The 26,934-nt window shown below is 44.3% G+C and overlaps 1 protein-coding gene across 8 annotated transcripts in view; it reads left to right on the forward strand.

The window, feature by feature from the left end:
* The window catches only part of MAPK10 (mitogen-activated protein kinase 10), a 236,496-nt gene that overhangs the window by 199,109 nt on the left and 10,453 nt on the right, over positions 1–26,934 (forward strand). For 7 of the 8 annotated variants that reach the window (XM_081020953.1, XM_081020954.1, XM_081020952.1 and 4 more), the window contains 2 exons: positions 10,633–10,815; positions 19,258–19,382. In XM_081020953.1, the coding sequence (XP_080877079.1) occupies positions 10,633–10,815; positions 19,258–19,382 (308 nt within the window). Of the gene's footprint in view, positions 1–395; positions 468–10,632; positions 10,816–19,257; positions 19,383–26,934 lie in introns of all 8 variants that reach the window. The other variant, XM_081020956.1, reaches the window with a different exon arrangement.

A 26,934-nucleotide genomic window follows, 5' to 3' on the forward strand; every position in this document is an offset into this window, starting at 1 on the left:
GTCAAAGAGCTTTCAGTTTGGGTCTCACAGCAGCAAGAGAAGAGATTGGCGCCTCCTCCATCTGCTGCTCCCTTGGTGTCTTGTCCAGTACAACTTGTATCTGCAGCAGCTGTTTTCTGCTGGTTATCTTATAAGGAGGTTGTAAGAGGACAGGAATAGATGGATGCAACAGTGGGCAGGAGGCGTTCTGTGACTTTCTGGTTCTGCTTTCTAAGGAGAGGAGCTCCAGAGCTCCAGAATCAGCCATACTTGATTCTTCCCCAGAGCATTGAAGCAAGGAATCATTCCTGTTCTGTTGACCCAACCAGATAAGTCTTCTCATTTATTTGTTGTTCTGTTGTTGTTGTTGTTCTTGTTGTTGTTCTTGTTTACCTTCATTTCATTTTTGTTTTCAGTTGACATGTGGTCAGTAGGGTGCATCATGGGAGAAATGATTAAAGGTGCTGTGTTGTTTCCTGGCACGGATCGTATCCTTCCTAGGTCGTGGGCCTCTCTAGGCACCATTTCCCACTCCCCTTTATTACCTTCTGCCCATTTGGAGTGCTATAATGCTTGCAGGCTTTTATTGTACCTCGAGGAATGGAATGGACAGCTCAAGGATGCCTCAGAATCATCATGACACCTTTACTTGAAAAGTTATGTGTGATGCAACAGAACAGGGATGAGGAATCTCTGTCTCTCCAGATGATGCTGAACTATCAGCCCCAACTAAGATATCAAATGGCCAGGGATTATGGGAGTTCTAGTGCAGCAACATCTGAAGGGCCAAAGGTCCCCCACTTATGGAACAAAATGTGTGCCATAGAATTTTTTTAGAGTCTAGTAACCTCCTCTTGGCTAAGACACCGTTCTATAAATTTTCATTGTTATAATAGAACCTCCTGTATCCAAACATGCCTGAAGGATTTCCAGGGGAAAAAACTGATAAAGAGATCAACATGGGTTAGTCTGGGAGATCATTTATTTCCATTTTTAATGAATATATTGATTCCCCTCCATACGCTTTTATTTTCTCTTTTGGCCTAAGGAACTCTCCCAATATAGGTAGAAGAATGAAAATGCAAACATATGAAAGAGAGAGGGAACACTGATGACATGCAGTTCACTGAGGTTGGATAAATGGGAGGCTACTGTATTCTTATAGATGGTTTCCTAGGTCAGCTTTTGCAGCACATAAGATTCATAGACTCATAGAAATGTAGAGTTGGAAGGGACCAACATAGGGCCCTGAGATTAAGAGTTCCATACTCTACTTACTGAGCTATTCCAGGTCTTCCAAGGAGTTCTGATAGTTTATTCCTCAATATCTACCCTGATTCCTCAGAGTGGAGCGGGTTTCGTATTTAATACTGAGCACTGCAGCAACACTCCCTTTCTTGTGAAGCAAGCATGGGGAAGCTGCGGCCTTCCAGATCTTGTTGGACTACAAATCCCATCAGCCCCAGCCAGTGATCAGGGATGATGCGAGTTGTAATCCACCTACATCTGGAGTGCTGAAGGTTCCCCCTCCATCTGTGTCATAATGGATCTCATTGATGGTGCGGTAACACTGGAACAGCAAACACAGACAAAGAAATCTGAAATTCTTACCAGCACATCGTGGCACAGAATGATACACCTGAGGATATTGCATCTTAGATGGGTGACTCAGAAGGAGATGAGTCAGTGTGATAATCCAAAGGAATGAATTACACATGGACTGCAGTGCTTCTATAGCAATATCTTCACTGGTTTTCATAACTGGGAGTAATTTCTAATTTATATTTATTGAGTGAGTCAGATGTTCTGGAAGCTGATTTTAATAATAGCTTTCACCCAAAAACCCATGTACGTTACCAAGAGTTGACTCAACAGAGAGCCATGGCTAATCCCAGCTTTCTGATCCAGCACCCTCTGTCTTGCCCCAATCTCCCTGGCACTTTAGGGTGCTGTTGACATGTGTTTTGGCCCCATTGGCACTGATGCCCTTTTGGGCTAGTTACTGTGAGTGGGTGGGTCTAGCAAATTGCATGCCTTCAAGTACCCAGTTTAGCTTTGCTCTGAGACATCGTGGGCTTTTGAGATAGTGGATGGGTGGTTGAGGGTCACTACCTAGAGGACCTCACCAGGGACAATTTGCCCCTCAAACCCCTGGTTGCATCTATATGATACACATGTTTACAAATATGTGTTTTGCCAAAGTTTTCTAAACCTTTGCACATTCGCCTGGGTGTATGTTCCTCTGAGCTCATACGTTGATAGCATTGGGCAGACACATGGTTAAGATTGTTAAGCAGACACTTAAGTACATCCCTAAAAATGTGAGTGTGCACAGGGCTAACTAACTCTTTTGTTCCTACATTAAAAAACCCCCACAGATTTCAAACAAAAAGGATTGGCCTCTTCACATAATACTCATGGGAACAAGCCTTTGCTGCAACATCACCTTTTTCTGCCCCTTCCCCATTCTTCATTTTTAATCCATGGCCATAGTGTCCCAGTTTGCAGACTAGTTACTTTCCATATTTGCTGCTCAGTCCCAATCAACACATGTAAACATATACTAAGCTGAGCCTCCCTTATTCCTGGCACAGTTTTGTTTCCTTCAGGTTAAAGGAATTATGGCGGGGGACCGTTTTCCCATAAGATGTAGTACCTACTGAATGCAAAGGAAGGGAAAGGGGAGGATAAAATCCTGAGTCATAATGTGAATTTCATTCACGGGTTCATAGCTATGTATTCATCTGTCTGGCTTTCTCTTTACGTTCATTCATGCTTAATATCACATTCAGTGATTTCTTCACCAACATGTTGAACTTCTTCCAGTCAATAGGAAGGCTTGGAGCCCAGTTTAGTTGTGCAAAATTGCCACCATTTTTGAGAATGGTTAGAAGTATTTGATATACGGCAGCAGATTTTTGGTACTCAGTGCTGAAGAAAGCCTGGGTAGGGGGCAGGGGAAGTGGGGAATGGGCAAAGGATTGTAACGTATGTAGGATTCTGCCAATGCCACAACCATCCCTAAAGTGAAGCCAGTATAGCAGCTCGGCCACCAAGTTGTTTGCATGGTGCACATCTGCAGGGTTGACTCCAGGTGTGAAGCAAGGTGCTGTTTGATGCCTCCATCCTTGCTGAATCAGTGGACCCGTCTGATGGATTTACCAGCAGCTGCAGTTCTGCAGTCTGTAACTACCAACTTTTTATTTTAAATTCAACTTGACTGCTCCTCACCTTTCAGAGAGAACAGGATGGTGGAAAAAGCTGAAGGAAAATTAAGCCTTTCAATCCCATAGACTATAATTAAGGCTAAAACATCACCAAATGCAAGTACTTGCAATCAGGGACAGATGATGAACTGAACTGATCCAATCTGAATTGTAGTTCATCACATTTCCGCATCATTGCAGGCAGGGCAGGGAGTCCTGGTGAAAATTCAGCAGCTGTTTGGTGTTTTTAGACACATTTTTGCAAGCAATTTCCCCAGATAAAATGCATTTGTTCCCACAAATACATGAATTCTTATACACATGCCCTCCTAATATTATATACATTTTTGTACATATTTTTCGGCTGGGGAACTGCATCACAGGATTTGAACAAACTCATTTTCCAAAGGGCAGCTGCATTTTGGTCTGCGTATTGTTTCAGGAAGTGAGAATGACGAATTGTAGCTCTGAGCCGTTTGTGAGCAATTTAAAATGGCAGCATTTCAGTCACCCACTGCTGGCACACTCAGTAAGGTATGTCATGAGAGGCTTGGAGAAATCAGATCAGGGTAGTGGATCTACCCAGTAATGTTTGTTATCCAAATTTTCCGAATGATCCCTCCCCCCCCCCCCTTTCCCCAGAAGAGGGCCTGGTCTATTCTACTTGTGACCCACCAAGCCAAACTCAACCCACCAACCATATCTGGTCGTCCAACTCGGGCTTGATAAATGCCTTCTTATTGCTTCTAGCCTGGGACTGCAAAAATATCAGGAGGGGAGATCTCAAGCACCCTGCATAGCTATTGTGCTGTGTTTGGCTTGGTGGACCATAAGATCTGCAGGCTTGTGGCAGAGTTACACCATAACGATGTGTCAGGCTTTGGGAAGTTGGCTTCCTCCCCCATGGCACTAAATAAGAAGATCAAACAAAAGAAATGTTTTACCAGTTAGATTCTTTAATAATCACAGTGAGAGAGAAAAGAACATGTCTCCCTAGAAATGGCGGTGCTCCCAATTAAGGCTCACTCCCCCTTCCTCCATCCCTGTTAATCTATGTCACTCCTACATTTTGTAATCTAAGTTTGTACCCTCTGCGCTTTCTGCTCTGAGACTTTCTGAGCTCTCTGTGTCTTTGGAGAAGGGGAGGGTGAATGCTGTCCAGAGACTGTGAATCTGTTAGCTCTTTTTTCTAGTGTTTCTTCTCCTAGCTGTTCCCCATCCAGTATTTCCCAGCTTCTGCCTTCTGAACTATGCCCCTCTGCAAACCACTGTTCTAAATCTATATTGTCCTCCTGCTTCTGGGAAGATTCAGGGGAAGGGGGAGGGGTGGCTCCCACCATTCTTCCTCAGTGCTGCCCTCCTCAGCATGGTCCCTGGCACAATGTGTGCTACCTTTTGTTGAAAATTAGCATCTTTCCTTGCCATAGTTATCTTTCTTTTTTTACCATCTAGCGTATGGTTTAGAACAACTAGCCACAACAGAAATATGAGGATTCCTCCTCGTATTGCACACTTCCCCTGTTTTCTTCTTCTACTCCTTCATTTTTTTATACTAAAAAGTTAGTAATTGTTCTTCCTTACATGTCACGGATTCAACTCATCATAGCCCATATGTGCATAGAAACATGGATTTTATTTTATTTTTTGAAAAACCCCTTTCAAATAAACTACCAGAAGGAAAAGAAAAGATAAACCTCACCAAAGATGTCCTATATAATGCATTTTTTAAAAGCCCAGTTTCTTTCAAACAGCTGCATACTTATTAAAATTTGTTCACAGAACCTCTATAATTAAACCATTAAAAGCATTTTGCTATAGAAATATCTCCCTAGAAACCAGCCACTAGCAGCTGATGATTTGTTTGAAATTCTCCCTTAATTGTGTTGGTATTCTTAAACAAATAGGGAGAGATGCTATTAGCTGTGCACTCTGTTTCCTGTAAGGCTGTGCAACGTTTTCTCTAGTCCCTTTGTTCTCATTTGCAGGGCATCTTTCCTTAGCAAGACACAGATATTCTCAGCAGTCATCATTCCCCCCACCCCACTTTGCACTCTGCATGCATAGCTGCTCTCTGTTCCCTTCAGGTGGCTGTAGCTCACATCCCTGGTACCTGGAACAGCTCCATGTCCCATTCATGCCCATTATTCCCCACCTACAGGAGTTGTTGTTTAGTCATTTAGTCGTGTCCGACTCTTCGTGATCCCGTGGACCTGAGCACGCCAGGCACTCCTTTCTTCCACTGCCTCCCGCAGTTTGGTCAAACATGCTGGTAGCTTCGAGACCACTGTCCAACCATCTCGTCCTCTGTCGTCCCCTTCTTCTTGTGCCCTCCGTCTTTCCCAACATCAGGGTCTTTTCCAGGGAGTCTTCTCTTCTCATGAGGTGGCCAAAGTATTGGAGCCTCAGCTTCAGGATCTGTCCTTCCAGTGAGCACTCAGGGCTGATTTTCTTCAGAATGGATAGGTTTGATCTTCTTGCAGTCCATGGGACTCTCAAGAGTCTATTCCAGCACCATAATTCAAAAGCATCAATTCTTTGGCGACCAGCCTTCTTTATGGTCCAGCTCTCACTTCCATACATCACTACTGGGAAAACCATAGCTTTAACAGCATCTTAAAAAGCAGAGACACCTACAGGGGTACCAACTTGAATAAGATATTTCCGGGTGGGCACAAGATGTGGCATATACCATTTGAATAGCAATGTCCATCAGTGGGTTTTTTGATTTTTTTGGGGAAGGGGGCTCAAATATTTTATTGGGGAGCCCAAAGGGACCTCGGCCTCTAGAAGTTGGCTCCTATGCCCACCAATAACCAGCTTGTGCCATAACAAGGTCCACCATGCCCACCAATAACCAGGTAGGGCAAAGCATAACAGGATGTTGAAATTCATGGCTAACTGTAATTTGGTAGCATCTTTCGTTACTTACCCTGTCAGATGCACACCAACAGTCAGATAATCTAGACAGATCCAAGAAGTGCTGGCACCAGTGCAGATGCTCCTCCGTGGATCTGTGCTTGTTCATGCTTTCAAAAATTACAAATGCTAGCTTCCGTAGGGATGGGAAGAGGGTGGGCAGGAACACACTGTTTACTTAAAAGAATACTGGTAATAAATGCAATGGCTGGAAGGTGTTTGGGGATTTCTCTTAGTTTTTTGGGTTGTTTTTTTAACACCACACCATACATCCTACTAATCTTAATTCTCCCCAGCGCAGTTAAGTTTCACAGGGTGCGAAAGAAGGCCCCTGACATTTTTTGATGCTCCCCTTAGATACTGTTATTAGAATGCAAAAATGGAGGGTGCGTGGCTAAAATTGGAAGGGACGGGCAGGTTGGAACAGGTGAACTTCATGAAAGCTTGCCATCCCTCCTCCCTCCACCCTAATAATTTGAGTACTGCTTGCAGTGCCTTGGACTGTGAGGCTGCATGGTCTTAGCACGCCATGTTCCTGATTCCGTATCTGTGTGCCAGAACGGTGTCTCTTAGCGCTACACTGTTAGTAACGTCAGCGAACCAGAAACCGCAAGCTGGAATGAACCTAAATGACTGCATTTGTATTTCCCCCTCTGTGAGTAGTATATGTCTCGTTGGCTGGTGATCCTGTAATTCCCTGGGCATTTTATAAAGCACAGTGAGCCTTCTGGGTGGCCCAACAGCATGGGTATTTGCGCTGTGAACTCCCCAAGGAGACAAAATGCTTAGAATTTGTGCTGTGCTGTGACCCATATTTGCAGCTGCTTTAAGTATTGGTGTGTTTTTGATCCAACCTGTATGTACCCAGCCTGTTATTAAAGCATTTCATCCCTTCACCTAATCTCAGTGGATCTAATCTTTGGGCTGTATATACTGATACGGGTTGCGGATTGCTCTATAATAACCTAATATTCCCGTTGTGCTTTCATTTCCGTATGTTACAATCAAAAGTCCTTTCCCACTGCTGTACTGGCAGGAGTGGCCCAATCAAAGGTATCAAGCTACTTGTTGTACTTGTCCTTGAGTAGATGATTTTCTGATCGTGATTGTGAGGGTGGTTATATTTCTGCCGGTTTCTCCATTCCTCTCAGTATTAGTGGGGCTTCAGGTACTTTATATGTAGTTGAGATTGGGCACCGGTTTTATGTTTCTCTCCCACTCTCATTGTGAAAAGAATTAGAAGTTAGAGATGCCACAAAGTTGACGGAAGAAGGGCCTTCTTGTGTTGGGAAGGAGGTGGTGTCCTCCTTAACTGGAAAGTAGCTAAGCCAGTGGCAATAACTCAGCCTATTTTCTCCGAGTATTAAAAAAATTTCTTTCCTCATCCATGTGATTTATATGAAATGAGCCCAACATGTCTGGCATTCATCTCTGTAGCTTCCAACATGCTGATTTCTGTGCCCAAAAGAACTGTCTAGTGTCAGTTCCAGGTTTATGGGGGGCGGAGTTGGCACTTAGTCAAGAGGCCTTTGGGTCTCTCCCTGCTTCCTTCCCACGGTCATCACTTCCTGTTTGCTTGCCCACTCCTCTGGGCCAATCCATACCACTTCCAACAAGTAGAGACCAAGGCAAGTGAATGCCTTTCCCTATCTCCTCCTCCTGCTTGTCACTCTTTACATGCTTGGAGAGGGCAAGTGGGCAGGCAGTAATGACCAGCTAGATGATCAAAGTGAGGGGGATGGGGGTGGGTCAACACTGGGCTTCCTGATGGGGTGTAGATGTTGGCAGGTACCCATCCATACTTAACAATAGTCCCCAACATCTTTCCTACCTGTCTATAGTTTTTTAACAAGAGCTCTGTTAAACTACCCTAGTTTAGCTTTATCAATCTGTTGCTTCTCAACTTCACCCTACCCTACTCTACCCAGTGGAATGTGAGCAGTATGTTCCACTCAATATCTGCTGAATTCTTGGTCTGTTCCTCCCCACTTCCATCCCAATCTCACACACTCGTGGGACATTCCTAATTTTCCTGGTACATCTCACTAGTGAATCACTTTTGCCTTTTTGGGGGAGGATGGTTGCAGGCATCTTTAAGAAGCATTAGGGTTAGTTGTTAAAGTCGCCAGGGTTCTATCTCCTGGTTCCCTGGTCACTAGACGTCAAATATCTGAGTTGGGGTTGGATGGATCTCACTCTTGCTCAGGCTTCCTCAAACTCAGCCCCCCAGATGTTTTGAGACTACAATTCCCATCATCCCTGACCACTGGTCCTGCTAGCTAGGGATCATGGGAGTTGTAGGCCAAAAACATCTGAAGAGCTGAGTTTGAGGAAGCCTACTCTTGCTCCTAGAGCAGCCTTTCTCAACCTGTGGGTCCCCAGATGTTGTTGAACTACAACTCCCATCACCCCTAGCTAGCAAGGCCAGAGCTCAGGGATGATGGGAGTTGTAGTCCAACAACATCTGGGGACCCACAGGTTGAGAACCACTGTCCTCAAGACCATAGACCATATGCATGCCAGTGCAGGCTCATAAGTGCAGAATGATGTGCAGTGCGCAGCTTGCCATTTCATGGACTGCGCTGGTGAGATTCATTTTGAACAACGGATAGTTTTGTTTTGTTTTCTAGTATATATTTAACCAAAGAACTATCACCCTCTTTGTTTCAAATCAGGACAATGACAGAGTAAGAACCTAAGAAAACAGAGGAGCAGCCCTAATGGATCAAACCAAAGGCCTGTCCATCCTGGTGCCCAGGTGCCTCTGGGAAGCCCAGGGTGGATAGCCCTGTCCTGCTGTTGATCCCCAGTGGTATGAAGAGGCATGTTGCCTCTTTTCCTGGAGGTAGCATCCAGCCACCGTGACTAGTAACTATTGATAGCCTCACCTTCCATGCATTTGTCTAATCCACTTGTTGAAATTGGCTCCCATCACTACCTCTTGTGGTAATGTTTTATGCACTGCCTGAAGACATTCTTCCTTTGGTCCATTCTGAATCTTGTACCATTCAGCTTCATTGTATGGCCCTGGGTTCTAGTATTAGGAAACAGGAAGAAATAAGACATTTCAGCAATGAGCAGTGATGCGTATGTGAGCAGGGCACTTCAAACGACGCTGCTTGGTGTGAGAACCAGGATATAAAATGTATACAGCAATGTCCCTATTTTCACCTGATTTGACCATATTCATTGTAGATTTTAAGGCTTCTGAGCACTGACTTCTGTGTTCTGGAATGTGCCTGGAAGGCCATTTAGGGCTTTATTAACAACCACACATTCATTGCAGCAAGGAGTAGTGCTGGTTGCCCAAGGAGCTGGAGAGTGGTTGCCGCACATTTCCATGTGGAAGTACTTGGGCTTGAAGAAAATGGTCATTGTGGTTCATTTTCTGTCATGGGGAAGCCAAACCGTATTTTTAACATTGTACAAAGAAGATGAAGCCGGAACATTTGGGTTTAGCTTGCACACAATGGAGCAAGAATTATATCTCTCCCCCAGTAGTGCTTGCTACATGTAATTGACAGACAGAATGCATGTACCTTCATGCATGTGTACAAATCACCTGCATTTCTACTTATTCTGGGTAAGTGTCTTCCATTATGCAGCATCTTATTTCCTAGAAGAACCTGTGCTTTTAAATAATACAAGGTGTCTCATGAATAATTAGGTGCAAAAAAGCGAGGTGAAATTACCTTGGCAGAGAGGTCGTGCAAAGAGGTCACACAATTTTGTTTACCTCTGGACTTTCAATTCACTACTGTTCAATTCAGTTCTGATGAATAGAGCAAGCTGGTACTACATTCATTCCCTGATCCGCTCATGCAATGTACTTCCATTGTCTTTGTTGAGTTCTCTGAGTGTAACAACAAGCAGAACTACTTTGCTCGAATAATAGGCTTTGAGAAAGTTGGATACCTCATGAGGAATCTCATGGTCGATATGGGATCATGATGCTAAGCCTTAAGCCAATTTATGGATTATCTTTGTGGTTCAGTTGCTGATATAGTTGCCACTGCAAAGTTATTGCCTCGTCGGTGGCTCCCAGACCATCTTGGCAATGTCTGGATGATTTGATCACATGGACGGATCAGTCATGTGGATGACTCACGTCGGTTGTCCTTCCCCATTAGGGCTGCCAATGGTGGCATGAAAAGTACTCCACATGATTGCAATAAAGCACCTCTAAGCTAGTGATGTGGCAAGAATGGAAAGGCAGGGAGTTGTGAGCAGTGCAGGTTTGTGATGGGTGCTGAACCACAAAGTGAGTGTACGAATTTCGCCATAATCCCGCCCAAACCAGTGAGGCAAAACCACGCTTTAATAGAATACGTTGGGATTATGTGGGTGACGGATGGAATTGCTTTAATGTGATATTGCTCCCAAAGTGAACCACTGGTTTCGAGTTTCTGTGTCGGTCTTCTTCAGACACCAAATGTGCCAATCACTTGGAAATTGGGAGAAATGCCTTGGATTGCTTGAGGATGGGGTTGGGGAATCTGCACCTCTTCTTTCCTTAACTATCTCTGCTCAGATATTGACCAGTGGAATAAGGTAATTGAACAGCTCGGAACCCCCTGCCCAGAATTCATGAAGAAACTCCAGCCCACAGTGCGGAACTATGTGGAAAACCGACCTAAATACGCCGGCCTCACTTTCCCCAAACTCTTCCCAGACTCTCTCTTCCCAGCCGATTCAGAACACAACAAACTCAAAGGTAAGAGTAAAGGAGGGGTATGAACCATGCATGAACAAGTTCTATGAGATTAGGCATGTCTTGCATTTGAAATGTCTTTATTACGTTTATTTCTCCTCTTTCTTCCATCATGGAACTCAAGGTAGCATACGTAGCGGTCAGCCTTCCAGACACTGACCAGACCTAAATCTATGTATAGCTTCATGTTCATCTTTAGACCATGGCTTGGAAAATGTGTCCTCCATTAACCCATTTACACAAGTAGCTGGAGACAAGCTCATCGGTATTTTAAAGTTCCTACATTAAAACACTGTGAAGTGACGCATTTACTAACTGTGCTACCAGAAATGTCACAGGGACAGTAGCCTGCTAGAAGGTTGTGGTCAAATCTCCACATTTCAAAGGAAAAGTTGCCAACTATTTTTCGTTCAGTCCCATTAACAAACAACACTTTTATTTGAAGCAATTTTATTTATTATTAATTTCTGTACCGCCCTCCACCCAAGGATCACAGGGCAGTTTACAATATAAAAACACAGATTTGAAGAATCACAGTAGAATCAGAAGTCCTGGAAGAGGAAGGCGATTTTATCTTTGACGTGTTTTGCAAACAGGTCACAACGAGCCACTATCCATTCTAGCACCTCCTTCAGGCCAGACTGTAAAAGGCCCTTCCACTACAACACAGTGAAGCTGCGGTGGAAACAGCAAAGTATGCCTTATTTTCTGTATTCACCGCCATTGATCAGGCTTGGTGATCAGCACTCACGAGCGTCTGCTTCCATTCGTCTGGAGTTTTTCTCCACTTGTGTTCAAGCTCCTCTCCTGGCTCGTATTATTGCCCTCAGCTCTGTTGTATACCAAGGAGCCAGCTGGGCTCTATCAAGTGGAAGAGGGCACTCCAGGGTGATTGTGTCAACAGCCTGGGCCATCTGTATATTCCACGGATCAGCCAGGGCTTCAGCAGGAGAACCAGTTGTATTAGCCGTAAAGTTCTCTAGAGCCATCTGGAAACCAAAGGGATCTCTTAGCCTTGAAGGCAGACCATCTGAATAAGTCCCTCTCCTCCTCTGCAGGAGGGGAAAACTGCTGAACACCTAAATCCTCAACAGGAGGTGATCCAACCATGATAAGAGGCTGGTGGTAATATCCCCTGTTCTCAGATCATGCTCTTCTTGCTCAGCCAGTAGCTTGGGCTGGTGACATGTTGCAGATAGAGCCATGGTTGCCATGGCATGCCCTGAGTGAGGGGCATCAGCATGGATGTTGATGTCCCTCAGGACCAGTCTGTGAAGTCTTCAACACCACCTCTGGGACCACCAATGTCAGCTCAGGCAGGTCCCGTTCCAGACACCCCAAATAGCACTGTCTCCTGCTTGAAAGCCTGGAGGGCTGCTTCCAGGTCAATGTAAACAGTGCTGAGCTAGAGGAATCAAAGCCTTGAATCAGCATAAGGCAACTTCCTGCGCACCAAGGAAAGCACTGTAGGGTTAATTAAGCCTTCTGCCAACATCTTCCCCTCCTGCATAGAGGAATTGTCCATTACCAATTTCCTCCATGCTCTCAGCAGCCTTCTTGTATAGTGTTACCAGACATCCCTGGTTCCCAGGGACAGTCCCCAGATTTGCAAATCTGTCCCCGGGAAATGTGGCAGCAGTAGCCTCAGCAGCCCAGAGCCAGCCTGGTAGCACAGTTGGCTCTGGCTGGCTTCAGGAGCTGCTCGCTGCCATGGCGCCCGCCATTTTCCCTGCGCCACAGCAGCGAGCAGCTCCTGAAGCCAGCCAGAGCCAACTGCACTACCAGGCTGGCCCCTCCTGGGCAACGGCCGCCCACCCATGACTCCTAATCCTCCCCTGATCAGTCAAAACAAAGGGGGAAGGGGGAAGGAGATCGGGGGAGGCTCGGGAGTCATGGGCGGGCAGCGCGCCCTTGCTAAGTTTTAAAAAAAACTCTGCGCATTTATGTTTCATAGGGTGCGAAAGAAGGGCTTTGCACCTTTATACAATACGCATGTGTGCTTGGGCCCAGGGTCTTTTGCCTCACCATCCCCACTACTGACTCCCTGTTGCTACTCAGCTTCAAAATAAATAAATAAAGTGTCCCCGGATTCATTGAAAAAAATCTGGTAACCATATTCTTGTGCCCAATGCTGCACGTGGGGAAGGGACTGGATTAGGCCCCCCCCAGCACCTCCCCGTCCTTTGTTTGAAGCAAATCCCCATTAGCTGTGTACAAAAACGCACGAGACCTTCCTGGGAAGAATTAAATTGGGAGGGCTGCTGGTTCAAATTGCTCTGGTTTCAGGCTTTTGTCAGTTGAGAAGCACACAGTGCCACATTCAGCCAAAGACTGACACTGGAAACCCAGTCCTGCCTTGATTACAGTGGCACTAGATGAGCAGATGCCATTGTCTGCAATGACAAGATGATTTTAAACATCAGCGGAGGCCGTGGTTAACTTCAACAGGGATGGCAAGCGTTTCCGAGAAAACAGCGATTGATGTGTGTGTTTTGTACAGAAAAGGTTTCCGATTAGCGTTTTGGAACCTTCCAAAAGTGTGTATCAGTTTTGCACACATGGATTCCCAAGGTTGCCTGTAACGGTGATGCATAATGTTTTTTAATCGGCGGCAATTTGCATGTCATTACCCAGAATGCCGTTTCCCATCATACAGCAAGGCTGTTTGTCTGCACTCTGGGGGGTGATTGAAGGTCTGGCCAAATGGCTTCAGAAGCACTGAGAGCTCTCTATTATCCCACCCTCCTTTCCCCGCCCCAGCCCACCACAATAACGAAGCACAATAATGGACTTACAAGGGATTTGAAGCAGATGCAGAGAGAAAGATAATTAAGATCTTCTTTCACTCCCTGGATGAAAGCAAACATATTTTTGCACACATGCAGATATGGCTCCCCCATCCCCAGTCCTGATTTCCTGCCCTGATCTACTTCCTAAAAATATATTCTCTTGACAAGATGCCCCCAAACCTTTTAAAGAAGGTGTTTGGCATGCTGGAAACCAAACCTGCTCCGTCCTGCAGCAGAAGGTGATATTTTGACATTTGGCTGTCACCTGTGGAAGCAATTTATGGAACCTCCTTTATGGTCATGAAGTTCCTTACGTTCATTACTTTTTCAGCAGAATTCATAAGCTGCTCAACCTATCATCTGTTTAAATGCAATAATTTTCAAAGTCCCTTGCTCTTTCTTTCGCTTGTAGGTACGGAAAAAGGTGATTACAAGAACAATCGTAGCAGAACTATTCCAACTGCTTTAATGTATGCTTTGCGGGTGATGGTACAAGACACCCGATGACATGTTGGTTTAAATGGGGATTCACATGACACAGATCATGGGTGCTGCCCCTTTGAGCAAATTTTCTATCAGCTCCAGCTGTTAGTTTTACTAAGATACCCCACAGATCCATTTTCTTTTTGATGTATGAGACCTCTGATTTCTTCCTTTTCTCTGTCCACTTTCCATTCTTCCCCTCCCCTGACATTTGGAAAATAAGAACAAAGACAAAAATTAAACAGAACCCCCAAGTATAGACAGCAAGATTTTGTGTGTTGTGTTCTCCTTGTGCAAAGGAGCTCTTCTACTTTCTGCTGCACCTCCTGGTACCCCTTGAAAAGCTTCTGTTGAAGTTTGGGAGAATCTCTGGAAGGTGCAAATTGCAGCTCTAGGGGAGTTAGTAGACACCTTGAAATCTGGGTCCCAGCCCAAATATCCAAATTAGGTTTATTTTACATCAGGTGTGGGGATTTTACATCCAGATGTTGCTAAGCTACAACTTCCACCAGCCCTAGCAAGCATCTTCAGTGATGAGAATTGCATCTCAGCAGCATCTGGAGGGCTGGAGTTGCCCTGTTCTTAATTTGCATCAGTGTATTTTGTATGTGAACCTCTGCTTCATGAGCAGAAAGTGTGGGACGTTGGTCGCTCCCCCCCCCTGCAGAGGAAAGGGGGGGGCACACTGACCCCGGCATCATCGGGGAGGGGGGTACCATTGTGGCTGCCTCCCCGCGGACATGCGCTGCCCACCCCCCACCATGCCAGGCGCCACGCTCCGGCACGCACGCCATGCCCCTGTCTGCTCTCCGCCCCCGATGCCAGAGCATGTTGCCAGACTTTCAGAAGACATCTGAAGGCAGCCCTGGTTAGGGAAACTTTTAATCTTTGATGTATTACAGTATTTTATTGTTTTTTTGGAAGCCGCCCAGAGTGGCTGGGGAAGCCCAGCCAGATGGGCAGGGTATAAATAATAAATTATTATATTAAATTATTATTAGCTTTGCCCCTGCCCGCCCCCCACTTTCAATAAATGTCTGCACATATACTTTCTAGGGACGTGGGTGGCTCTGTGGGTTAAACCACAGAGCCTAGGACTTGCCGATCAGAAGGTCGGCGGTTTGAATCCCCGTGACAGGGTGAGCTCCCGTTGCTTGGTCCCTGCTCCTGCCAACCTAGCAGTTCGAAAGCACATCAAAGTGCAAGTAGATGAATAGGTACCACTCTGGTGGGAAGGTAAACGGCGTTTCCATGCGCTGCTCTGGTTCGCTGGAAGCGGCTTAGTCATCCTGGCCACATGACCCGGAAGCTGTACGCCAGCTCCCTCAGCCAATAAAGTGAGATGAGCGCCGCAACCCCAGAGTCAGCCACGACTGGACCTAATGGTCAGGGGTCTCTTTACCTTTACCTTTATACTTTCTAACCTGCATTAAGCTTTTAGAAGTACGGGCCCATAAGATGGTATTTATTCTGGATTCATCCAGAATAAACGTGCATGGCTATAAATACTCCGTTGTACTTGGAAGAAAGGCATACCATCAGAATATTTTTGCAGTTTGGTTGCTTCTTTAAAAGCACCCAGTCAACGGTGACCAAGTGGAGGTTTTTGTATGTCAGATACGGAATTAATGTGCCAATAATTAAGAAGAATACTATCGCCCACGGAGCACTTAGCATACGGATAGCTTTTTAAAAATTAACATTAACAATATTTTGATGGCACAAATCCTTTTCCGCGAGGAAAACAGGACTGGATTCACACCCACATTTGGTGTGACTGTATGAGTGCTTTGATTGACAGATACAGGAGAACGAGAGAGAAAATTCTGCCGCTCCTCCTGCTTGTCAGTCATTCAAATGAGCTTTCATCTGGGAAATTAATGAAGCTCCTTCTGTCAGGGTGGCTCAAGGGTTGGCCTCTCTTGGCCAGATTCCATGTTTAACTGGCGACTCCCAGAGGCTCAACAATTCCTAGGAGATACGAATAGCCATCTCTTTGTCAGCTTGCTGTTCAGTGGCTTTCTGTAACACAGAGGCAATTACTTCTCTGAAAATAGAGTGGATTTAGGCAAGTGATGCTGCAGTAATCTGACAGGTTTGGGTTCTGATGCTGATATTATTGCTTCTTCATATCAGGAACAGAGGTGTAGCTATTGCCATCAAAATAGGGATCAAGCTGGATGGCTATTTTTTTATCCCTCCAGGCAGTCTTAAGATGGCCATATTAACATTGCAGAAGTAGCTATGTCAGAATCGATGTGCAACTTACATTTGAAATCCTTGAACGGAATGGGTCCCGTGCTTCAGATGGGTATTTTTTACCTACATTGCTGTCTGCAGAGAAAGCACTGGAGATAATATTTCATCTGATGATTCTGTAGAATTCTGATGGTGCTCTGCATCGCTAGCTGCCACCAACGGATGCCTGATTATCGTCTTCCAAAGCAACTACTCTATTCTGAACTTAAAAATGGAAAGCGTAATGCTGGTGGTCAACAAAAGAGGTTTAAAGACTGTCTCAAGGCAATTTTTAAAAAAATGTAGTATAAACACCAACAGAAACACTTGCCTGCAAGTGCTCCAATTGGAGAACAGCCTTTACCAAAGGTGTCATGGGCTTTGAAGACACTCGAACTCAGGACACAAGGGAGAAACATGCTAAGAGGAAGGCACACTTGGCAAATCCACACCGTGATCAACTCTCGCCCGGAAACCAATGTCCCCACTGTGGAAGGACGTGTGGATTCAGAATTGGCCTCCACAGTCACTTACGGACTCCTTGTTAAAACCGTGTTTATGGAAGACAATCTTACTCGCCTACGAGGGATCACCAAAGAAAGAAGACAAGGGTCCATTTTTGAATCCTGTCCAAATTGCATAAAATATACCCACCCTGTAAATACTTTTACAATGAACTGAAGATGTTTCTAATTCATACGTCTTTATGCAACAGAGGCTCTTTGTTAGAATTGCGAGCCTTTATCCCCTAATCCATTAGTACTTTTTCCTGCAAATAAGTGCTGATTTTAATTAAGGACAGTTGAGGGTAAAAATCATAACGCTGGTTGAGGGTGTGCTGGAAAGGAAAAAAGGTCAGTTTATCAGACGACTCTCATCCTGCAATTAAACTCCTTGTTGAGAAATAGATGCCATATTTAAGTGGTTTTCAACCACGGACACACTTACTTTTTGAAAACAGTTATTGGATTTCATCCAGCGAGGGCAATTAAAACAAATCCTGAGATCTCTGGGTAAAGGATGGCATAGAAATAATAGAAATAGATAAATGGTTTAGTAAGCCAGGGCACTCATTAGTAAACCAGCTCCACCAGTTCCTGTTTTTCTTCTATCCTTCCTCTGTTTAAATCTCCTATAACCCCTGTTTTAAAACAGCTGCATTGGTTGCCAGTTTGTTTCCAGGCCGAATTCAAGGTTGCTGTTTAAAGCCCTAAATGAACTCAGGTCCCAAATATCTGAAAGACTGCCTCCTTCCATACAGACCCTCCTGAGATCAGTAGAGGAGACCCTCTTATTTGTTCCTACACCCTCAGAGGTTTGGGGGCAGCTGGCAGGGCATCCTCTGTGGTGGCCCCTAAGCTGTGGAACACGCTCCCCACAGAGATGCTTCATTATACTACTGTTGAAGAATGCTAAAGGTGCACCTCTTTACCATAGCTTTCGTCACTTGAGGTTTACGTTCTTTAAAGGTAAAGGTAAAGGACCCCTGACAGTTAAGTCCAGTCACGAACAACTCTGGGGTTGCAGTACTCAGCTTGCTTTACTAGCCGAGGGAGCCAACGTTTATCCGCAGACAGTTTTTCCGGGTCATGTGGCCAGCATGACTAAGCCGCTTCTGGCGAAACCAGAACAGCGCACAGAAACACCATTTACATTTACAGAAGCCATCCCAGTATTTTTTTTTTGATCCCAGAATATCTGGCTTTTCCTTAGGACATCCTTATTTTCTTTGGAGAAATGTTGGAGGGTATGTTACCTGACCCCCAAGCCATCTGAAAACAGCCCTGTATAGGGAAGTTTTTTTAATTTTTAATGTTTCATTAGGTTTTTTTATATATATGTTGGAAGCTGCCCAGAGTGGCTAGGGCAATGCAGTCAGATGGGCGGGGTATAAATAGTAAAATTATTATTATAGAATAATAATATTATTTCTCCAATTTTCACCGGTGTATTGCTAGAGACCTGGAAGGTATTTTTGTGATTCTGAATTGTGGTCTCCTGCTTCGGACTCCAATATGATTGGATTTGTTGATTACTTGTCTAGTAATTACCCTTCTGAGGTGGATATAATCCCTAGAGAGGGGTTTTAAATTATCAGGAATGCAGTAGGATCAAACTATTTATAAATTATTCCATTATGGGAATGCTGCCAGTGTGATTCCATCAGGGACTGTTCTTCTGTTAGAAGACGGATAGGCACCTCACAGCTAATTACCATCCCATCAGCCTTATCAGCATTGTAGCTAAGGGATATGCTAAATTCCTACTTCTTAAACTTGAGAACAGTCAGTAGAAATGACAACTTTGCAGAGAAGAGAGATTGTTCAAATGAAGAGAACGTAAAGGAATGCAGATGTTGGCAAAAAGTGTTGTGTTCTGCCTTGACTGTCTGAGGCACTCTAGGCTCCAGAATGTCAGCTGCTGAGAATTGCATACTCTCCAAGGTGATGTGACCCAAATCTAGGACACCATCTTCCAGGTCTGAAATCCTGCACAAGTCATGCGACCTGCGTGAGATTGCAGACCCAGAAAAAGTGTGGAACTGCAGCACCACACGCGATCCCGCAAAAGGCACCCGCAATATAGTATGAGTGCTCATTGCAATGAATTTTTTTTTAATACAAAGAATATCGACTCATTATAAAGAGCATAGAAGGGAAAAGTGGATGTGTTAATTTAATTCCATTTTTATAAATGAAAAACCATAAACTTCATCTTGGAATGGTTAATATGAATGACAACAAGATCTACCAGAGATATCTATCCATGTTCTAGCTCACTCTCTGCCTGTTAAAGAGCATTTTGCTGTACAATAAATTAGTGCATTGCTTGGCTTTAACTTGTCTTTAACATAACATTGATTGTCTCTTCACCCCCTTCCCGGCGTGGAGATTCCTGCTCTGACACATTTTCTCTTTTGGTTTCCTTGCTCCAGCTAGCCAAGCCAGGGACCTTTTGTCAAAGATGCTAGTGATTGACCCAGCCAAACGGATATCAGTGGATGAAGCCTTACAGCATCCGTACATTAATGTCTGGTATGACCCAGCAGAAGTAGAGGCGGTAAGTGAAACATTATCCTTTACACCAAGCTTTTCCAGTTATCACAAACCAGCATTCAGCTAGCAATGCGGAAGGAATTTGTTCAGATTGCATTTTAGGGGAAAGCATTTGCAAAAAAAGAGAAAAGTATTATGTGTGCATTGTTGCGCACTGCGATTCTCTGCTGCTGTTTCATTATTCCAAAGTTGTCTGCTTTTTAAAAATTGTACATTACCGTATTTTTCACCCCATAGGGTGCACCAGCCCATAGGACGCACCTAGGTTTTTTTTGGGGGGGGGGAATAAAGAAAAAAAAATTATTTCCCCCCCCCAGGCAAGGGGCTGGGGTGGGGGAAGCCTGAGCTTCCCCCGACCACAGCCCCCAGAACAGGCAGCTCTCCGCAAGCCTTGGGAGACCGGCACGACTTCCCGCCGGGCTCCCACGCCTTGTGGATATCTGCCTGAAGCCCAAACCAGGTCGGGGAACAGCGGGATGGCGGCGCTGCGCCTCCCTGCTGTCCCCCAGCTTGTGGGGCTGGCGGCGGGGAGAAGCGCACTTCTCCCCACCACCAGCCTCCAAACCAGGTTGGGGAACCGAAGCCTGGGGTGCGCTGTGCAGCGTGCCCCAGGCTTCAAGATGCAGGCTGCTATCCGCAAGTCTAGGGAGCCCGACGGGAACTCCCACGGGCTCCCAAGGCTTGCGGAGAACTTCCTGAAGCCTGCATTCGCCCTATAGGATGCACACACATTTCCCCTTCATTTTTTGAGGGGAAAAAGTGCGTCCTATAGGGCGAAAAATACGGTAAATTGTACTTCTTTCAATTATACTTTTGTAAAACAGCCTGAGACCGTTTGATAAAGGATGGGCTATAAGTACGAATAATAATAAATATAAGATAAACGCACACAAAAATGTGGGCAAATTTTCTGTGCCCCCCTTTTTTTTAAGTTACAGATGCGGAAATGGGTTGAACTGAGCTTAAAGACTGCAAAAAGGAGAAACTGTTAGAAACTGAAACAGTCAGTTTCCTAATTCATATTTGAATAGGAACAAGTTTTTCCAACTCGCTGGATAATGTGCAACTGATTTCTTTATATTCTAAATCGCTTCTGTTGCATTACTCTTTTTTTAGTACAAGTGGGTGACTAAAGTGTGGCATGGGGAGGGCAGAAGTTTCTGGGGTTTGTGGCTCTCCTGGACTACAAGTATAAGACACTGGAGGGAGCTGAAAAGCAGACTGAAATCTATTTGTCCCATGTCACTCATCAGGCAACAGTATGTCCCCCCCCCCTGTTTTTCTTTTCCATCCTATTGATTTCCCCCAACTCAGAAGCTTCTCCAGTCCTCTGGTTCTATTGTTTGTTTTATTTGGCCAGAGTCCACAGCACGGGCCAATGGAAACCTTTGCCTGGATTTCGTCGCTTTGTGACTCCTTTTAGCTCTGTAATTCTAATAATGATGAAGAAGCTAGAAGATGATAAAAAGTTGGCAGAGATACTGTTTTTATCCTTCCCATAATACCCAATGCTGTTGATAAGCAATAGGACAAAATGAAATAATCTTTTTTACAGTATAATAATAATAAAATGCTATTTATGAATATAATTATTTCCCCTACAGTTTCCTTCCTCAACAGTAATAGCAACTTCAAGAAGATAAAACTGTCATGGTGAAACAATTGCTTTAAAACGAATAAAAGAACAATAATGGCAGAATGTAGAAAAGGGTACATTGTAATAATAATAGTTAAGGAGAGATGGCAGTATTGCTTAGTTGTATTAAATAGAATAATAAATGTGGAATATAATCTGGTAACAAGTAATAAGTAAGACCAAGTAGATTATGCCTCATAGGGAGGACTGAAAAATGACATCCTGAACTTTATTCTTTGAAAAATGAATAAATGGGCTTCGTTTTTCTCTCAGTTGATCGTTTTGTTGCGTCCCTGCTCAAGTTTTGGTTATGTCTGTGAATTTGATCACATAAACCATATTCCACAATCTTAAAAGCTATTCACGAATCCATTTTTTGTCCGGTTTGCTTAGTAAAGGGTTATCAGGATTTATTTTATCTTCGGACTCTGTCTGCATTATTTAGTAATTGACTTTGCCAACACTATTTGACTCATCCCATTAGGTGTCAACAACTATCTGAATATCAGTTTTGTAATAATTTTCTTTGTGGTTCGTATGTGGAGTATTTTACACATGTTTGTCCATGTTTCACACATTTCACCAAACTTAGCCGCCGCTACAGAATATAGTAACTACCACTGAGTCTGGAATGCCCTCCCTATAGAAGTCTGACTGGCGTCTACATTGTGATCTTTTCTGTAGCCAGCAAACACCTTGTTCTCCTTCCTTTTTCACCCTATATTTTGAAAATGTGTTGGTGCACCCCTGTTTTCCTCTGCTGTTGATTTTACCTTGAGGTCCTTTTCATTTCTTTCACAGTCTTATTGTTATGTTATTGTATTTTACGTTTTCATCCTCGGTTTCTTGAAGAGCTCAGAGTGCTTTGGCTGTTGGCCAGCAGAGAAATGTAGTTAATAAGCGAAATGAAATTAAATAAGAAATAAATGAATCATTAAGAGGTTAACTGGGGTGGAATGTTGGAGGAAATGGAGGAAATGGAATATTTTCTTTCCCGTCACAATCTGTAGTTTTGATGTTGGTAGTTAGTAGGAAAGGAGAACGAGAATAGCAAGCCATAGTAGTACCATAAGTGTCATTAGTTCTCCATTTGCCCTCTGGGGGAAGAGGTCAGGTGTTAGTATGCAGTTACAGGAGGTATAATCAATCCTAGCAAGCTTCACAATGCGCCCTAGAGAGCATCTCATAATCCTTCCCAATGCCAGTGTTGCTGTGGGAGTAAATTCATTAGCGTTTGCGAGGTGCTCAGTTACCATAGCGATGAGGTACCATATGGAGAGACAGGTCACCGTCTGCAAGCTTGTGTCCTTTTCTGCTTTGACAACGGGACCTGAGAACTTTGGAGGTGCATATGGCCAAAGGCATCAACCCCACATGGCTGTGTAATGCTAATCAGTAATTATCAGAAGTTTGCAGTCATTTATTCCAAAACAAGGGGAATAATTCCACCACTTTTGTTTTGAATTTACAGCACTCTCTTTGTCACACAAGGATACACCAGTGCCTAGTATTTAAAGATATGCTAATAGCTAGCTCTATGGGAGCACAAACTCACTCAAAGGTTTCCCTCCGGTACAGTGTTTGTGTCCTCTTCCTCCCAGCTGCCTCTACGCTCTGCGCTCTTCATTAAAATACTTAAAATGAGCTACAATTGATATATAAAACTCCATTTATAAGTAACCATGGCTGTGATTGTGGGTAAGAATGACCCTAGCAGGTGAAAGTTGTCTGAAATCGAAATGTCTGTTGTGAAAGACGACCAGAGATAGGGAGTCATCTGTGTCTCTTGGGGCAAAGATATCCAAAAAGACTGGTGCAGCCGCTGAAAAATTTATGCAGTCAATTGCAGCTGTCTTTCCTCTGGGCAAACCATCCCCAGGGATGTAATTACTTGTAGAAACGCACCATGTGAACCAGTGGTAAACACAGATGCCCTTTGCAGTGACAGTCTCCCCAAAAAGTGCTGTAGCGATAATGAACATTGCTGCAACGGAAGCTGTTGTGTTACAGGTTACATTTAGATGGCGCCCTGTTCCATCTTCCTGACTTTTCCTTACCAGTTAATTCTCACAGACCTCACCCTCCCCACCAACCCATTAGACCAGGGGTGGGGAACATTGTGGGCCAACTTTGACAGGGGGGCAGGGCAATCCACATGTCAATCAGGTGATGTAATCACGCTGTCACATGATTGGCAGGTGGATTGCCCCCCCCTGTCTCATTCTCAACATAAGAGGCAGAAAGAGGGAGCATGTGAAGGGCCGCAAAGCTTGCCCTGAGCTGATCCTGTCAACATTTTACCGTCTTCCCTTGCTTTTCCTTTGCCTCCTGCCCAGTGATGATGCAAAGGAATGCCAGCCTCTCTATGCCTTCACCAAAGCTTCCGCTGCCCTCAAGGTCTCTCCAAGCCTGCCTTCCTTCAGTCCTCACTGAGCCTCCCACTCTTCTCCCCATTGACCTCACCAAGCCTGTAGTTTATCCCTCCGTATTAAAATTCCCAGCACTCTTAACAAACTACAGTTTGCAGGATTCTCTGGGGGCAAACCATATGCTTTAAATGTGCTTTACATCTGACTACTGCTCACATCAGGACGCAGGTGGCGCTGTGGGTTAAACCACAGAGCCTAGGACTTGCTGATCAGAAGGTCGGCAGTTCGAATCCCTGCAACGGGGTGAGCTCCCGTTGCTCGGTCCCTGCTCCTGCCAACCTAGCAGTTCGAAAGCATGTCAAAGTGCAAGTAGATAAATAGGTACTGCTCTGGCAGGAAGGTAAACGGCGTTTCTGTGCGCTGCTCTGGTTCGCCAGAAGCAGCTTAGTCATGCTGGCCACATGACCCGGAAGCTGTACGCCGGCTCCTTCGGCCAATAAATCGAGATGAGCGTGCAACCCCAGAGTCGGTCACGACTGGACCTAATGGTCAGCGGTCCCTTTACCTTCACCTTACTGCTCACATCAATTGATGAACACACATATTGATATTTATTAATGATCATACACATTGATATTTTTGTTTTTCTAATTTTCTGCAAGGTTCCCCCCCCCTTTGTTCTGTTCTTCTCGAAAGCTACAAAACCCCAAACTGGGAATTTAATGTGTGCATAATACCCATCATCTCCCCGGAAGAAAAATATCCACCCCACCACTTGGCCTACTAAACTTGGCTGTGGGAGGAAAAAGGAAATAAAGCCAAAAGTATCAGATTTACACAAGGGAGCCTCGGAATAATTGGCTGAAGCACAGCAGAGGGGAACAGGGAGCATTTAAATATATATCTGTACCTTGGTCTTTGTAGCAAATGGCAATGGTTTTGTGTCAAGAGATTAACCTAGAGGTAATGACCCCGAACATCTTCCTGGGATTTACAGTGTGAGCTTGCAAGTTGAGGACAAAGGAAGGGGGGGGGGTGACATTCCAGCCAAGGTGCAGAAGCCAGAACCAGTTAAACTCTCATTTTATAAGCCTATTTTAAAAAGTTCACGATCTTTTCATAGGCTACAGAAGAGCCATAAAATTATGATGCCTCGTTCAAATGGCGGGGAGTGTAACGCATTTGGGAAATGGCAGAAGGAAGGCAAAAGCCTTCTTTTTTTCTCTCTCTCTGGCAGGTTTAAAAAGTTGTAGACGCTGGTGGTCTTTCTTTAAATGCCAGGCTGTGACCTGCTGCTAACTAGAGGGAAATGTATATTATTACTCCGGCGACATGCTGTTCATTCACAATGAATGAAGGACAAGCTGGAGACGGATTGTAGGAAAATACAACCAAACGCCAACCTGACTTTTTTGACCTCTGAGTACTAGTAAACAATTGCTTCCCTTGTGCTGCCATTTAGGAATATATTGACTTTTGACTCCTACTGACCGGAGTGTTTGCGATGTGTGGTAGAAAGCCTTACTTATTCCACACACTTATACCTTACCGATTGACTGCAGGCCACCATTTTTGAAATATTGGCTGTACTACACGTTTTCTTAACATTCATTATATTTTAGGATTAGGGTTCCCAGGTTGACATTACAGTGGTACTTCAGGTTACATACGCTTCAGGTTACAGACTCTGCTAACTCAGAAATAGTGCTTCAGGTTAAGAACTTTGCTTCAGGATGAGTACAGAAATTGTGCTCTGGTAGCGCGGCGGCAGCAGGAGGCCCCATTAGCTAAAGTGGTGCTTCAGGTTAAGAACAGTTTCAGGTTAAGAACAGACCTCCGGAACGAATTAAGTACTTAACCCGAGGTACCACTGTACAATCCAAGATGCTTCAAATGCATTTGTAGAACAGCAACTAATATTTTGTGGAAATAGAAGAATTGTCGCCATGCTTTAGGAAGATACTGACTTTCCATATTTGTTCCAGGCTGTTTTTGTGATGGAGGAGAGTTCTTGACTTCTTGTATGAGCGTTCCCAGGAAGCATCTGGCTTGGCTACTTTGGGGAGAAGATGGTGGAATACATGATGCCTTATTCTGATATGGCAAGGCTCTTAGGTTCTTACGTTGTAGCACCCTGCTTGTGGTTAACGCTTAGCTGGAATGAAATATTCAACGCAGCAATAGAGAAATTAAAATAATAATTTATTTGTCAGACAAATAAATGAGAGGCACAGTGGTATATGGTTACCAAGCTCTGGCCTGGTCTCCTGCCATTATGGCCAGCACTTATATTCCCTCAGCCCAGCCCCCTTGCTCCTCCTTTGGCTGCCTCTGTCCAATCAGCCTGGTTGAATTTCCTATTGGCTGATTGCTATAACCAATCCTAAAAGATACACCCATTTCCTATTGCCTTTTATGGGATACAAAAAGCTATATATTCTTCTATCTATAAATGACAAATAAGTAGTCATATATCTTACATTTGTCTCAACAAGGAACCTTAATTACCAGCTCACCTCTTGCCCTCCTTGCCCTATTGCCCTCCAAAACAGATGGTTAATAGTTTTAAATTTTTATCTTAAACAGATGTCAGAGATCTTGGGTTCACATTCTCATGCATCATCAATGAAAGATCTCCTTTTTGGAGGTCTTTAAACAAAGGCCTGACAACCATATGTCAGGAGTGCTCGATGGCGTCTCCTGTCTGGCAGGGGGCTGGGCTCGTTTGCCCCTCTGGTCTCCTACAGCAATATGACTCTATGAAATAAGAATTTAACATTTCTTTCTTTCTAGATCCTTTGCATAATTACATTTAAGCCAGTATATTTCATACATTATCATAGATAGCTTTTTAGAAGAATAAACCTTCTCAAAGTAAAAGGAAGGAATAGTTTACAGCCTCAAAATAAAATAGGAAAAAAGCCTCTTCTTCTGTTTACACTCCCCTTCTCCAGCCAGTTGCTTTCTTTTCCATTTGCTCTTGGCCTTTAACCTTAGGAAGATATGGCTCAAGTTTAATGGGAGGCACATGATGGGAGGCACATGGTTTTATTTTACTATTTACCAACTCTTAATTATGTAGGGTCAGTGTAACCTTGCTCTCAGCCTGTAATTCCCTTTTTACGACTTTGAGAATTGTTTTCTGCTATAAATCAGGGAGCCCCCTTGTCCAGGAGGATAAACATCTTGCCAAAGTACTTAGGCAGCTGGTCTTCTGCCTGGCATAAAACATTTGAAAATCTTTAAGCTCATTTTAAAATACAGGCCCTAATCAAACTATAAGCCTTGATAAAAATGCAGGCTATGATTAGATGCCTCAACGTGGCATGGCTCCACGTTGTTTGGGGCTGATTCACATGACACCCTGCAAATGGCCAGATGTGGTTTGAGTGAACTTAAATATTCAAGATGGTTGCTTGACTGCTCAATCGGCCTCCTGTCTTTCCTATCCAAACAAGCTGATAAAGCAACAAAGTGGTAAATCACTCATAGAAACCCTCTGCAAGTAATTCAGAAACCCACTCCTCATCATCATGATCATCATCACCCCT

Source organism: Podarcis pityusensis (assembly GCF_964106645.2).
Source record: "Podarcis pityusensis genome assembly, chromosome: 9".
In the NCBI taxonomy this organism is placed as follows: Eukaryota; Metazoa; Chordata; class Lepidosauria; order Squamata; family Lacertidae; genus Podarcis; species Podarcis pityusensis.